This window comes from Glandiceps talaboti, chromosome 2 (genome assembly GCF_964340395.1).
Source record: "Glandiceps talaboti chromosome 2, keGlaTala1.1, whole genome shotgun sequence".
Lineage (NCBI taxonomy): Eukaryota > Metazoa > Hemichordata > Enteropneusta > Spengelidae > Glandiceps > Glandiceps talaboti.
The window spans coordinates 19986526-20003949 of NC_135550.1; the positions used below are offsets into that span (position 1 = coordinate 19986526).

The 17424-nt window shown below is 32.5% G+C and overlaps 1 protein-coding gene across 2 annotated transcripts in view; it reads left to right on the plus strand.

Moving 5' to 3' along the window:
- Nucleotides 1–17424, plus strand: part of LOC144448308 (glutaminyl-peptide cyclotransferase-like) — a 48891-nt gene that overhangs the window by 12008 nt on the left and 19459 nt on the right. The window contains exon 1 of one of the 2 annotated variants that reach the window (XM_078138499.1): nt 14641–14887. The exons of the other annotated variant lie outside the window; for it this stretch is intronic. Coding sequence (XP_077994625.1) covers nt 14756–14887 — 132 coding nt within the window. The 5' untranslated portion in view covers nt 14641–14755. Of the gene's footprint in view, nt 1–14640; nt 14888–17424 lie in introns of those variants that run through there. 2 annotated transcript variants of the gene reach the window in all.

Consider the following 17424-nt stretch of genomic DNA (forward strand, 5'->3'; position numbering starts at 1 on the left):
TTCTGGCAACACATTGTTGTCAACCACTGTTCTCTTTCTGGCAAAACTACCTCATGTAATGCACAGTGTACAAATATGCCCCGGCTCTCAAGAATGGATTACCTGTGAACTGAAATATAGGGGTGCCATTTCATATACATGTATGGTGACCATGAAGGATAGCCACTGGGAAATAGTCCATTTCTATTCAAATTATCAAACCATCCTATTTCCTTAGAAATTGCAAGAAAATGGTCGTTGAAAGTCTGTGAATCCTTTGGGACAATTGAGTGACAGGTAGCATTCCTAGCCACACAGAACACAATAGCAGTTGACAACTAATTAATAGAATTCCATTAAACTATTCAACAGCTGTGTGGGAAATAACTAGGTTTCATGCCAGAAAGTTTAATAACATTTTCTCAATTTTATGTACTGAACAAATTGAAATTAGAAATTAATCTCCAAGGGAATGAAATAAGTTTCAGTTTGAATTATAGGGTAAACCATATACATTGCTTATTTCCTTTTGACCTCAAGAGTACATGTAGTTATTTCTAAGGGTGATCCTATTCATTTTATATTTCTCATTGTAAAAATGATGGGTTAATAGCCAGTTAAAAAACAAAACAAGAAAAAAGGTAAATTATGTGTGTGTGTGTGTGTTTGTGTGTGTATGTTTGTTTGTTTGTTTGTGTGTGTATGTATGTATGTTTGTTTGTTTGTGTGTATGTTTGTGTGTGTGTGTTGGTGATACTTTAAACAATCTACATGTAGACACCTTGGAAATGACAATTTAAATCAGAAGGAAACTTTGAACCATTTGATTATAAAGGTCTCAGATGTCAGCATTAAAATGATCATTTCACACAGATACATGCTTAATGGTGTTTCCATCAGAGTTGTGCCTTTTAAATATTACAGTCTGAGGGCTTTAATTAAAAAAACATTTGTCTGATTCTGAATATCTATTGTTAGTGAGGCCATGAGAAACCTAGAAATGAAAAAAAACAGTTATAATCATAAGTTGACATTTGATGTTGCCTTACTTTCATTCGACACCCAAATTAGATATTTCTAAATCATAAGTTCACATTTTGTAGACACAGTGCAGCAAAAACAAAATGGAATGGGCCGGATGTCGCAGAATAAATGTGTAAAGTAATCATTGAACTTATATATAGCTATGGAAAAGTAAATTTCATGTCAAAGTTATAAATTGTTTCCACATAAGCCTTTTTACAAATTGGTCGATTGTTATGAACAGAATCTACTATGTGATGGTAACTCAGGGGAAATCACACACGGTGATTTAGTATTAATAGTCAATGGAAAAAATATCAAGGCTGTTATAGAGAGATTTGAATGGGCAATGATCACATCAATGATAGGCAACAACTCAAAGTGAGCAATTTGACTTTATACATACACACTGTATACAGACTAATGAAAAACGGGGTAAAGTCAAAGAATAGGCAAGCAATTTATATACAAATGCCTTGTGGGATCTGTTTCAATCAAGAAGCTATTCTTGCAAGGTAGAATGGTAAAGAAAATTAAATGGCAAAGGTGATTGCAAATACTAATAATTAAGCTGAATCATGAATATCATTTCGCAGCTGATTTTGCTCTAAAATAGTTCATAGTAAATTATATATCAGAAACTTTGAAATGATTGACAGCTAGCTTGTCTACTGGTACAGAGTATTCTAAATATTCTGGTCAAATTGTATATCTATTAGCTTGTAATATGATACACTGCACATTCTGTTTCTTTCCCGCTAAAATATTTAACAAATGCCTAGAATATTAATTTGGATTTTTTTTCACTTTGAAAACACTAATAATACTAATAGAATTGTTACTTCCGACTGTATGCATCCCATCAACTAGTGTTCAATGTACTTACATGTAATTATTAAAAATATTAAAAAATTCTGTTTGTTATTCATTTTATGTTACTTATAACAATTATACTCTGTATAACTTGGGACTGTTCAGCAACCTTTTAATGATAGTTGAAATATTAAGAGATTTTACAGATTATTGTAATGTGTATAGGTTTTATCTGCTTTAACCAGAACTGATTTGATGAGTTGGGTAGACTATACTATATACTAACAGATGTGATCACATGGAAGTCCTATATATATGTATCATGTTACTGTGTTGTATTTCTTGTATAGTTACAGGCACCATCAATATTTAGTACCATAAACAGTATCATTCATACTAACTTGTATGTCACAGAGATAGAAGAATAATCTATTTTGAAATATTATCAAAGAGTATGATACAATAATTTGTAGAAAACATAGATGGACTACATTTACTCTTTTGAAAAATAAAGAATTACAGTGGCTTTTTAGGATAAACTGGTCAGTTTAATTGGTAGGTTTTTATACAAGGTGAATTATTTTAATGGGTCGGTTTTTATACATAGTGCTGATTTTTTTCTTCTCTGTGTGATGTTAGTTTCTTTCATTATTTACTTTTGCAATTTTTAACTTCAGTCTGTACAATGTACTTGGACGCACGTGTAGCGTTTTTTTTTTACAAGAAATAAATATTAATAATAAAGAATCAGAAATAACTATTCATAAATTTTATATCATAGAGATAGAAGAATAATCTAGTATGCATGAAATGTCGAAGAGTGTGACACAGTTGTAGAAAACATAAGTGGACTCCATTTGTTCTTTTGAAATTAAAAGAATTACATTGGCTGTTCAGATAAACAATCAGAAATAAATATCATTCATAATATATTTTATATCATAGAGATAGAAGAATAATCTATTATGAAATATCAATATATATATATACACACACACACACACACATGTACATATCTAGAAATCATAGGTGGACACCATTTCCTTTCAATAATAGAACTACATGGGGTGGTTGGAATAACGAATCAGCTTTAATATTGTAAACATTATTATTCTTAATAAATTGTATTCATCATAGATATAGAGCTATAGGAATAGTCTCCTTTGAAATATTATGAAATGCCTCATCTAACGAGAAGAAAGAAATATATTGAGTAATCAGAATAAAGAATCACCTTAGCTAGTCAGAATGCAGCTCATGGTTTCTCTATCTCACTAGTTAACTAAAGATTGCATTATTGAAGAGGGTGATCATGGTTCATGTCTAGTGAGGTAGTTGACAATTACTTGATTTCCCATCTGAAAGCTACATGTATTTAAAGTAAAAGAATTCATTTAAATTCTTTATGAGTAAAGTTATCAAGGCGGGAATTCATGTCTGATTCTGTCCTGCTCGTTGGCAGTAAGTGTTTCCAAGAATTCCACCTGCATTGAAAAATGTCTAGAAATGACGGAAGTGAAATTCTGTAATACTTTAACAACTGACATCTCATTATGACAAATGCTAAATTTATTGATTACATATAGGAGTGATTTTTGAGGAGTAATCGAGTCCCTGAGTTACTGAATACAGCTGCATGTTTCAGGTATTCATAGGACTGTGCCAGGAGTAGCGTGCTCACATAGATAGGAAATGTAATCAAGAAATCATCTATATGATAATGAGAAAGTAATCTAAGGGCCTAACAGCTGATAGTAACCAATTACGTTGTAACTTTAACTGACTGATGATCTTTCTCCTCTTGAAGCCATCCAAATGTAACAAATCACATATTGGTTTTCCAATCTACAAACAGTTTGGTAGTACTTTACTTGGCAAATGGGCCTTCATGTTTAATGTGAAGTTTTTGTACCGTGTTTTTCGTGCAATGTCTGGCTTTAGAACTCAAATTAACTTTTTTTTGTGTTTAATTAATGTTGTATGTGCCCCAGAAATAAGTCTCACATGTCAACACTTGCTGTTATTTGTTTTGAGCAACAACTTATAGTTAAAATCAAGAACAAATTCAAATTTTTAAGTAGAGGCTATAAAATAAATACATTTAGAATCCAAAATGGCTGCAGAATACTGTATTAACTCTATGAGAAAATTGTTGACTTTCTTGAAATTAAGATGATGAACCCCAAAAGTGTTGTTTTATTCAAAAAGGGACCTGGAACTAGCGTTCATATAACAAAGTTTGAGAAATTTGAAAAACTTTGATATTTAGTAAAATTTGTCCCTGAGGCACATTTTACGTAATGTTTTTGGATATTTGTATTAAGCTTGATTGAAATGACTCCAGGCTTAAAAAAAAAACCCAGTTGTGATGAATACTGTGAAATGTGCCATTAGGTTTTAAATTATCATGTTTCATCAATCTCAAAATGCTGGAAATGCAAATAGCATGATGTGGCACTGAGATGTCCTAGATAATGTACACTCGGAACACTCCCCATCATTTGAATTCCTGGTAACCATGACAGTGGCTGTAGCAACTGCAATAGATTAAATGTAATTAATTTTAGTGCAATTTGTTAAACTCTATGATACCAGTATAAGTACAACTGTGTGTTTATGTCTTTTCACTATTATTGCTAATTACAAAGCTATGATGTAATTTACTTTTCTCAATGGCCTATATATTTTATCATTACCTGTGAGCAAATAAAGTGCTATAATTTGGAACTTTAGCACAAGCTTCTTTTGACCAGGAAGAAATGCAGTATAGTAATGTTAAACAACTTGCAATCTGATTCAACAAAATATGTAAGGTAAACAATCATATTTATAAATTGTAAATACATTCATATTGCTCAGTGTAGCTTGCGGATGATTGTATACCACATACTGGTCATATACATGTAATGCAGTCAAGCTGTGCCGAGTTGAGGATGGCAGATATAGATGTATTTAATCAATAATGATGGTTTATCCATTTGTACTTCCTTGAGCTGTATAGTAATCATAATTATCTATATATCTAAAATTCACCACCACTTGCTGGGTGAAGTCATATAGCATACTCTTTAATTGCCAATCTGCCATCAAATCTATGACAATCGCTGCCTAAGTCCATAATATCATCAAACATGAATACTTGCAGAAATAAACTGAAAACAAATTATTAACAAATCAGTAAGCACTGTTAATAGTACATGTACACACACTGGGCTGTAATTACAAGTAGAAAAAGATTATATGAACATGCATTGTCTTGTAAAAATAAGTGTATTTGATGCCCATGCAGGCCTACAAATAGTGTTCAACAATAACACCATTGTGAAAATTAATGTGTAACAGATGGATCATAGGACCACATTTACTGTTGTAGAAGTAAATGCTTGGGATAATTAAATTGCAAAAGCATACAGATATTGAACATATTGTTCCCTGCAGTGAAATGATTATTTTTAGTAGTGACTATACAAGTACAATGTACCTTGTCATGTGATCATGTACTTCAATGAAATGTAATGCAATCATACATACAGGTACCTTGACAATGTACAATGTATGTATGTAAACTCATTTCTAAATGCCATATTTACATTTCAATGTACTCTTCAAATTTCTAGTGGTTGTAGTTTATTATTAGTATTACCCACTTGATATGCACTAGCTAGCTCCATTATATGTCATATAATATACAAATGTGTATTCTCCTGCCCACTACAACTATAGAAATTTACCTCTTTATGTTCTTTCCTACTATACCATACTACCATCCTATATCCATAGCTACCATTTGATTGTTATTCTGTGTTCTTTTTATACCACATATACATGTACATATTGTTATAGCCACCTGTCTACTCCATCAACGGACTGTAATTAATTAAATGTATTCTATCAACTCCATTACTGTGCTATTCTACCAACCTCACCACTAGTACTAGTGGCTCCTCCAATACCTATATTCAGCCCCAATTTTGACACCTTAAGTCATTCTAGTGTAGATTACCTTTTAAACACCATTTGACCATCTGAATGTTCAGGACTAAGATGAACAGAAATACATATAATAACCTGTAGACCCCAACAGATGGACCCACATCTTTTGATAATCCATGGACATCCAAACCTGTTTATGGTCTAGAACAGTAGAATGATCCTATCCTAATAGTTCAACTGATAACACTAATGCAAGATCTGGGATTGAAACCATGACTTGTCATTAAGCCATACAGATTCTAGACTACCTACATTGTACAGTTGGCAAACAACATTTTGACAATCAGAATGTTCTGGGCATGTGCAAGCACAAATTACCCGAGACCCAACATTTGAACCCACATGTACCTTTCGCAAACAACATTCTGACCATCTGAAAATTCTGGACAGCGGCAAGCAGAATTGATATGCCCAATATCCATACCTGCACTTAATAATCAAACATCTGGACCCACATGTTTGATTGATAGCCTTCAAGCCATTCTACTAGCTATGTATTAGTGTCCTTTCCTAGATCCTAGATCCTTAACACCATTCTGACCACTCCCAGTGATAAATTCCAATCTACCCAATTTTACTGTTAGGTATTTAGGTTAATACCCATCTTTATGAGTCATATACCGGTATTCCTAGCACCCTTTAAATAGTAGTACTAGGTTGCTGACACTGTGACCTGGTTTGAATGGGATTGCAAGTGTATATGAAAAGAAGAGAGACGAGGATTAGTTGTATAATATTAATAAACATTAAGTCGTCACCACAAAAAGAGGCATAGCATCAATAGAAATTCAACTCAGCTCTCAGACAATGTGACCATGCTGTACTTCTATTATTAACCTAGCACTACCTACAGTATAGTATACTGTTTACCCATTGCACCTTCTTTGATTGCATTGTGCTGACACCATTCTACTCAAACCAAATGTCATTCTGGCCATATCACCATATCAGCCATTTTGTTAGCTCTATTAAGAGTAACTGCTGTACTGCATACCCCTTTCCCCTTCTACCTACATCATAGCTGTTAGCCTGCCAATTCTATCCATAACTATATACAACCACCCTGCCACTTCTCATAATATTTGTCCTTTTTCTAATGTCTCCCTTATTGTTCATCCTGTCCACATCATGTTCCATGTGTTTACTTTTGGAATACTTCTTTTACAGTCATCATTGTAAGTGACTACAAATCAAATAAGTTGTATATCTTGCATGTTGAGGCACTGAAAGCCTTACAGTGTGTTTAGTCCATTTATTTTTACAGCATAGAAAGTTACCGCCGCAAGACATAAAAAGTTTTAAATTGTCAGGCTGATATTTAAAGTTAATGAAATGGTGCATTAAGTCCCATTCATCATTATGTTGTAGGTAGCAACACTAATCTTATAAATGTCAAGTGCTGATAATATCATTCAGTTTGATTGATCACTCAGCTATAGGTATCTTGGTGTGGACTAGTTATGGCATATATTATCATCAGTCACAGTATTGCTGTGTATCATTTAAACCACTCTACGAATAGTTTACCATGTCTGTCTGTTAATTTTAGATTGGTGTTTTTACAAAGGTAAACATAGATGGTTGACTACCTTCAAGAAGCAAAATTGACACAATTTTAATGTTATTTTCAAACTCTGTATTAAAATCATCAAGTATTCATATTTAAACGAAACATATTTAAAAGAATAAGTCTAATTTTCAGTCTGATCCTTCTTTATTTCAAAGTTAAACATTGCAAATTCTTCTTCTGAATCTTAGTAGATAATACATCATTCTGACAGTATAATGAATAGCTTCTACATGTACACTTGTATATCATTAAACTGAAATATTCATCATTGTTTGCATTCCTGTCTCCATTGTAATGAGTAGTTACTGGAGACAAATACATGACAAATCTTTCCCTGTATTAATAGTACATCACATTATATAAAAAACACAGATCTTTGAAAGACAATATGAAGTTATGATGTTCTCAAATTAAATGTAAACAGCATTCAGAAATATCCATTATATTTAGCAAATTTCTTCAGAAATGAAAAAAAAAAAATCATTGATATGAATGAATATCCATACAATTCATACCCAGTTTGCAAATTTGCAATACATAGAACCATTACCAGTACAGGCTTAGCGTGATATGTTCAGCCTTTGTATACCTTGTATACAGGAATACTGTTGATAAAGTGCATGAATAGATGACTGGTTTTAATGTATTTAGTTTCTATTTGTAGAGAACCATAACAGATACCTTCATAGCAATAGAATCTTATGATAATAACTAAATATTCTAAATGCATGGCCATAAATGATTATAGTCATAACTGATTTCTCTTAGCAACAGCAACACCACTACATTTCCAATAGCATACCAACATACAGTATACTGTTAAACTCTACAGTGACCCCACTTTGTGGGCAGTCTGATAAATATTGAAATGGGATTTCAGTAGTTTGAAATGCTTTTTTATCATCACTTCAGTTCTGATTTTGGCATTTAACGAGAAAACTTGCTGAGTAAATTAGAATAGCATTTCAACAAATGATGGAATCTCGGTACTGTTGTAATGACACTGCTGGTATGAAGAGAAGAAATCACTCGGTCTTTGGATTAAAATTATAGTTTGCTATTTGAGCAAGCCATTTCAACACTTGAAAATTCAGAAAAAGTACACGCTATTCACTTTCAGTGATGTGTTTTCGCTTTTGCAAAATATTAAAGCTGGTATGAAAAGCAGTTTTGCAAATAAACTTTGATAATTAAAGGAAAAGTCCAGCTGTAAAGTCTGTGTGCTTGTATAATTACTGCCATCTACATCAACATCAACATATGATTTAGGTGATACAATAGCACCTCTGTAACTTATTCTTTGAAATTTGGAAAAACACCCTAACTGCATGTGCATATGTTCTGCCATTTGGGGTTTCCTGCAAGGGATTTTGTGAAATCTTACAGGAAATAACATCATTGTTACCACAATCTCTGTGTTGATACTGTAACAGTGCAAGGTATGTTTTAATTGTTATGTCATTACTAAGTTATCAATTTAGATATTTGATGTTTGATAACTAAATTTCTTAAATTAACGCATGTATAATTTTGAAAGAAAAAGTTCTTGTTTTCCATACTAATTGGTTCTGTATTTTTATTTTGATATTATATATATATACTGCATGTTAAAAAATAATTAAAATAGCAAATAGCAAGTTTTCAGATTACCCATTTAGTCACACAGTGGATAATATGTGTAATGGATTTGGTCTACTGAGGCAGTTAAAAGCCTGGAAGAAATTCTGCCTTGAAATGCTTCCTGATTTTGAAAGAAATTGCTTGGTGCATTACAGTACAAGAATAATTGCGTCTACCCATAGTGATCATGCAACATCTGGCAAGATTCATGAATGTATACATGATGTATTTTAATATTCCAAAAAATCAGTTAAACAAAGTAAAACACTTATAAAGGCAATTTTGAAGCTGGTCTGATGTTAGCCTATGACGTTTTGCTTTCTCATTGTTGGATAAACATTGATTTGTCTTTGAAGGGAACAATGAATTGACGTCAAGCGTGGGTTGGCTACATTTCATAGTCAATCCCTGCTGAACAGGATATATAACGTGTATTGACAAGTCTGAATGAAAGCAGGGATTTTAATGAAATAATGACATGTAATTCACTTTAAATTTCATACATCTCATAATTGTAATGGACATCAAGTCAATGAGAATTATTATAAAATTTAACTAATTATAACTGTCTGGCAGAGAGATAATAAAGGTTATATTGTTCCAGTACAAAACTAACAAAGAAATTGAGATGTAATGGGTAATATGAGAGTTTGAAGTTATGAATAACAAAATTAGTAGGCCCCAATGCTAGTTCAATCAATGTTGTGCTATTGGATATTGAGTGGCAAGTACTCCTTTGTGATGTGGCAAATACAGTACCTAGAATTATGAATGTAATTTTTGGTGCCTTCAGTATATGATATATTTGAATGGAGTTTTCCTAGGCTCAACTGATGCCTAGAGGCAGGCTTAGGACACACATATGTTGTACTAAACTGTATGCAATGCCTTCAAAAAATTCTACATTATGTACTAAGATACAAGGAAAGTAGAGAATCTACATTGCAATGGCACTAGGTTCTGGATATTTGAGGCAGCTCTTAATAATAGTCATGTTGTCATATATGAAAAATTTTTTGCCAATGTAGATGTGAGAATTAAAATGTGCTCAATTTGCAACAACATTGTATAATTCCTCTTACATTTAATTTTTCTAAAAAGAGTGCAGACTTATATGTTATATGCTATTTCATCAATGCCGTCAGAAGTGAGTGCCGGATCCGCAGACATGTTACATTGCTGATGGAGCAAATGTCATACATTACAGAAACATGAAATTATGTTCAATTTAGACATCAAACAGGTGTGTTAACCCTCTGATTGACATGGTCATGGCATTCTTTCCAAAATAAAACTAAACTAAATTCACTCAAAATCTTCAAATGTCATGGTGTATCTATAAATGTATACTATTCTACCTTAATAAATGATAACATAACTACATGTACATGTAGTAGTATGGCTTAGGAATTCTTTGAATAAAGATGCAAATGCACACCTACAAAATAGCTTTAGAGAGGTAATTTTCAATTATAAAATACTTTCAAACTGTAAAATGAAGGTGAACTGTAATTGATAATACTCATACTTAGCAATATGAATTCAGAATTAAATCATCTTAAACAGCTATTGAAATTACTTGATAACATAGCTGTACATATAGTTGGATTTCTAATAGCTTCATGTTCCATTCCATGGCAATTGTTAACAAAATGAAAGGAAGCTGAGTTGACATTTTTAATAGGAATTTTACCGTGCATAATCTTTGAATCAGCTTTATGAGGGGGACATATTTTTGTGTTTTTGTTTCCCCATCTGCCCCTCCTTTTCCTTCTCTTTATGTTCTTTTTATTCACTTGCTTATTCTTGCCAGAGAGGACACTGTTCCACAAAATATTAAGAGCGGGTGAAAATAAAAAACAATTTATTTTGATTTCGGAGCTGAAAATTTGTGTCTGTCGAGTAATGAGAAACAGAAGAAAAAAATGGGGTCACCCTAAGCTATAGATCTAGTTATCGTACATCATTATTTGAGAGAAAAGAATTAACCTTTTCATGGTAATTTTAACAGAGAATGGCAATGATAAAGATTGCATTTAATGGAAAAGAACAAATTAAATAAGTGTTAATGGAAATCTCTTTCATGTAAGTATCCAGTAATGTTCCCTTCTCTCCCCTGAAGAGTAACCATAATGGCTGCACAGAGTAGTTGGTAGTGCTATAATTCACAGAGTTCCACTGTATAGTTATTTGAAATGACAGGTTCTGCCTACAAGGCTGGGTATTCGTTTTAGTATGTCAAAAACATAATGTAGCCTTTAAAGAGGCAGTTTAGGAAAAAAAAACTGTTTGCTTTTGATGAAAAAAGATGATTTTCTGCCATAAGGAAACAACCTCAAGTATGCAATGTAGATAGTATTGTGGTTACTTTTACAGTGTTGAGTAGATTATTTGATAGTAGAAATAATACCAGTTGGATCAGGTAAGCTTATATTAATTTTATCAAAAAGTTTCATAAAAATGAATATAATAGGGTTTCCTGTACATTCAGCAAAACAAGAATGAGTATAAAAAGAACCGATAGATTCTCACAATTAACTTGAGCTCATGTATCACGATGGAAATATAATCCTACAGCCTTGCTGGTTCACTTCCGATATCGTGTGATAGAAGACATACACCTTGGAGAAATTTGTCGAGAAATCGGCACTCTAAGTGGCTTCTGATTGATCACAGAGACTTATTAAAAACAGAAATGACTTTTGCTACCTGCGGTTATTATGTATACGATCATACTTTACGACACGCTATTCCCTCATTTGTATTGTCTGCATCTATCTTGTTAACAATACAGAATAGGAAGAGTGGATTTGTCACACAGTATCAAGTTTTCATGATTCAGATCGTTTTTTATCTTCATATTTATACCTGTAGTCTAATGAGATTTTTATGACTTGATTGCCTGACAGTCCTTTATTGTGGCATGTAGAAATCATATGTCCATGTCATGTTACAACTGACAGGACAGCAATTCATTTCTGTTGACTGTCCGACTGTAATGATACGTTATCAAATGAAAAATTAGACAGCTTTAGGCCATTCACTCTGTCTAGCTCTATTAAATCAGATTTTTACAATGCTTTATTCACAGCAATATTTGCATTAAAGTACACGCAGCTTTTCATATATTTTATTACTAATGATGACAAGTCATGGGGCTCTTATCCATTTTATGTGTTCACAGTTCTATGTATGTTTTGTACTAATAACGTGTATGTGTGAATGTGGGTGTGTGTATGCAAGAAGCAGATTCAGAAGATTATACTCTGTAATATGTGAATATTAAATCATAAACCCTCCAACCTTGGTGGAGTGTTTATGATTAAATACAGTTTTTTTGTAGAAAATAACAAAGTTTGGATAAGGTCAGCATTTGATATATAGTGATAGCTGAATAGTGTGAAAGTGACCATATGCCGAAGTATACTGATATGTAGTGAACTAAGCTCATGAATTGAGAATTTCATGCCCAGCCTATTTATTTGAATACGTGTGCAATGGATATAGGCCACTCACTGTCCAGTGAAGCTTGTACTGTTTGTGAGACAGCTTGTATCTTGTCAGGTAATGCATATGGTGATTCAACAGTGAAATTGATTCTAAATCCATGCATGGCTATTTTTTTGTGTGCCACAACAGAAGAACGTTTTTCCCCAATCTGTGAGAAGGGTTAAATATAGCTGAGATGATGAAATAGGTGTCAGATATGTTTAAATCCATCCTTCAAGACCATTCAAGTATATCTTGTGGAACGTACATCAATGTTAATTTGTCCTGACAGCTAATGTTCATATACTCCTGGGTCTTCATGTATCTTTGACCCTACATAGTAGGTGTACAGATTATAGCAAGACAGTTACAGGTGGAGTAAAGTGAATTTTGACATCAATTTATTTATTGTCAAAATACTTCTAAATATGCTAAGAGTGTAATACGCATGAAGTGTATATCTAGATCAAGGTATTAAACTGTTATGAATGATAACATTGTAGACTGTAAGCTATTGTGTTGTTCAACCCTATCAACATTGCTGCTTTGTTGCAGTGTCAGTGGCCTCAATTCACAATGTCATCATCTACCTTGATGAGATAGCCCACCTAGTGTCAGACATACATATATGTACACACATAGACTTTTAATCATCACTGCCTGGAAGGTTTCACTTTATCAATTCCTGTTGTTGAAAACTAAGTGAAATATTACAGATTTTTTAATCATCACTGGCTGGAACAGTGAAAGGTTTCATATAGCTAGTGTACAATGCAAAAAAACCAGTTTGACCTTCACTGGGTGGAACTTTTGGGTTTTGTTCCTGTTGTGTCTAACAGGATTTCATTTCAAGTTGCTGTGATTCACTATGGGTTTCATTTGTGTATATGTTCCTGTGATATATGACTTACAAGTTTGTATTACAAGTTTCTGTGGTTTACCGACAGGAAGCTTTTCCTTGGTACTCATTCAGACTGCGTTTGAGAGCTAGTAAAAAATGAATACAGAATATGTATGTGAATTGTATTGATTTGGAACTGAAATTATGGTTGTTATATTCTGTGTCACAACATTTGTAGAATTATGTATATACGACACTTTAAAGTATACACATCAGGGTACAAGATTTGATATTTAAAGTCGTAGCTTGTCAAATATCGAAACCAATGTCGCCACCTTTGTACATGTATCTTTGACACTGTATTGATTATATCCTGTGTGTGTCAAGATGTCATTCAAAGGTTTCTAAGCTCAATAAATAAAACTTGGGGTATCAAGGGAAGTAGTGTCAAAGTGACATCACAGTTAGAAATCTGTGACTCAGTAAGGATGCAAAAACATATGTTGTCGGAGGGATTGTACATGAAAATAGCTCAAATTACTTAGTATGATGTGAGCAATGTATTCTGTCTCTAAATCCCAAATGATGATTACTTCAATATTAGGAGTTATTAATGAGTTTAAGGTTTGCTATATGATGCAGTAAATGAATATTTTATCAATTTGAAACTGAATTATGTATCCAACCACTATAAAATTTTTGTATTCCAAAAAACGATAAAAATAAATGTCTGCGAGATTTGATAGTTTTTGTCGGCATTGAGTCTCATTGGAAGCATATAACATTGTTATTTATGAGTACAGTTTTTATACTAACAATTAATCATGTTTGCATGTAACTGGTTCCTTGCAGCTGAGGTAAGTTAAGTTCGCTCTTTGCCAGATTAATTTCTGTAGAACATTCGAACAGTTTTTCAATAATTTATTTCTTGCTTCCTGAGGTAGTTTAGTGGAAATGACAATTGTACGGTTGTGGATTATCATTGAAAATAACAGTATGACAAACCTTAAACAAAATAATTTTACGTTTATTCTTTAGTTAAATATCAACGTAAGTCTGATGCAGATTTATTATGTGATATGGGCACAATTTTACTAACTGCTTGCTGTTAACTTGTTTGGGGACAGCGTTTCCCATCAAGTCTGTAAATCACCCCAACAATCAGGAAGTGAAAGTTACCAAAAGGATTAACAGAATGATAACAAGTGAATTACGTTCTTTTGTTATGTAAATGAGCCACTGGAGTACAGAATCACAAACACTCAATTTTGATAGTAGCAGTGGCCAGCTGTTTGTAGCACCCAACATACTCACCATACAGAATACATGTAGTGATATACATGATATGTCAGCTGACAGTGATGTATTGCAAGTTAGTCATGAACATGTAAACAGGTGACTCAGTGTGTAAGACAGGGACATCTACTATGCAATGGTTGTACAAATACGGGGCTTCCATCAAATGCAGAAATGCGTGTTTGATTCTCCTGCTTTGTGTGGTATTTGTTATTATTTTTTCACGCCGGGACTCCGGTCATGACACAGAAAGTGGCAAAAAGGTAGGCAATTATGCCAAAACTTTACTTTGTTAATAGGACAAGACTGTAGGTGTGTGATGCTCACATATGTGAAAAAGACACGTTTGTTACAATTACATGCTGTTAATTTTCAACTATAACTAAACACTAAAATTACTAATACTATATTCAACAAATGCATATTTTAAATATTATCTAGTTATGCATGATGACATAACTATTTTAATATTAACATATGAAAATTAAAATATAGTATATCACTATGATACATTCCTAAAAATCATAAACCAAAATCAGAACATTAAATTAAAATTAAACTAGATTTTTTAAAAAAAGTGAAATTGTTAAGGTTATTGTGTGCAAAGAGAGAGATAGGTTGGTTAAGATTAGGTCAGAGGTATAAACAGAGTGGGTAATTTGATTCAGTGTCAACTGTAACTGTAATCTGTAAAAAATAAAAGAATGATCAATGAATAATTAGTAGTATGTATATTCATATCCAATTTTTTCTCAAAATCTATAGTAAATTTCTAATTTTATACACAAGTTTATACTAATGATATTGTCATTTGCATCTATGAAGCAGTTCATTATAAATTGCAAAATATTAGAATTTAATTTATAAACCATATGGTTTGTACATTCCTATGAAACATTTTCAGTCACTCTGCATGTACCTATACATATGTATATGTTATCTTGAATAATATGATAGCAGGTGTCAAAGGCTTGTTTTGACACAGTAAATTGTCAATTATTAAACTTTATAGATTTCATTGAAGTCAGTCTGTCTTTACAATAATATGTGATCATAAAAACCTGTAGTAAGTAATATTCAGCAAGCCAGCTGTTGAATTCATGTGGCAAATTAACCTTTGACATGGTAAATTGACCTCTGACTTGGCAAATTGGCCCCTGTAGCATTGCAAATTGACCTGCAACATGATAGATGGGTTTAGATGCATAGGTTATTAGACTGTAAATGTGTTTTGATTTAGGTCTGTTCCCATTCCATAATTCAAATTGGATCTCGATATTTTTGTTGCCAACACAGGCATGATATAGCAGGGTCAGTATACATTTATGTATGGTATTTTGGCAGTATAACAGCAGAGAAAGCAAAATATGATAAATTTCTTTCAGACGATAAACTCTATGTATTCATTCATGGATTGTCATTATCCATCACGTCACATTGTATTTTTTTTGCTATATCCTAGTAAAATTTACCCTGCTGAACTGTTCAATAATGAGTGATTCTATTTTAATCCAAGAAGTGGATACTAATCTTGAGATAAAGACAGATAGACGATGTATGGATTTATCGATTAAAAGTTAACACTGTAAGCCATGGTTTGGCCGTTATTTGTATTGAAATCAAATATGGAATTTGGAAAGATACTTATAAAAAAAAAAATTTTAAGCCCTGCATACATCATTGATCTATGACTCCAATAGGTCTTGTACTCTCATACTGAAAGTACATTGGGTGTCATCAGTGCACAGATCAGCAATGTAGACAGACTAATGAAAATTGGAAAGTATGAATGAACTGGTCATCATTTGTTATTGTTGTATGCTAGTAGTAATTTTGACAAGGTTACTGTCTAAAAGTTTTAAAAAAAAAGTATTTAACAGGATGATGATACAGGCTACATATTTATTAATGTGTTTTCTAATAAATGACAACACTTTTTGCTGTGGGTCAAAATTATATTAAAAAATAGGGATTTTTAATGCGTCAAAAGTAATGAGAAATTGGATATATCAGATGTAGGTACATCATAAGAAATTTGTATGTATCAATGTTTTTAATACACCAAATTGGCTTAGCGGGTACATTGATCTCTGTACATAATAAAGACTTGGTATGCAACCAGATGAGAGATCATATAATTCAATTTTCATCAGGATATTATTATAGAGATTGTGACTACCTATGGTTGGTGAAAATATTAAAAATATGTTATTAAGAAATCATACATATATGTAAGATCTTGGCAGGAGTTGGACATGCATACAAATAGCTAGCTTGTTATCTGTCAAGGAAATATGGGTTTCCATGGATACCCAGTCATTGAAGTGGTGAGTGTGGAAATTACAGGAAAAATCAATTTGATAGCAGCGGATATGTACATGGTAAAAGTGTTGTTAACAATAACAGAAAGAAGCAAGAGATGGCTGAAATGAATTTATTACCAGCGATGAAATTGTGTATGAAATGTGAGAATGCGTGGCCTATATGTGTGTGTAGTAATGACACAATGGAAAGCCATCATTTGTTGTTCGACAAGTATTTTGATTAATCTGACCCAGGTACTAGTAGTTATAAAAGTAGAAAGTTAGTCTGACCCACCAGTCTCTAACATTAACTCAAGAAGCAAATTTTGTTATAAATGGAATGCTTTGAGTTAGTTAAAACCTTCATTGTTATACATCTCAAAAATATACTGTAATCATCAAAGTGATAATTGCAGTACAACTCTTTTGAAAACATGTTGTTCTCTTTAAAACCAAAAGAATTAGTGTATTTTAATTGAAGTTTCCCAAATGTTAAA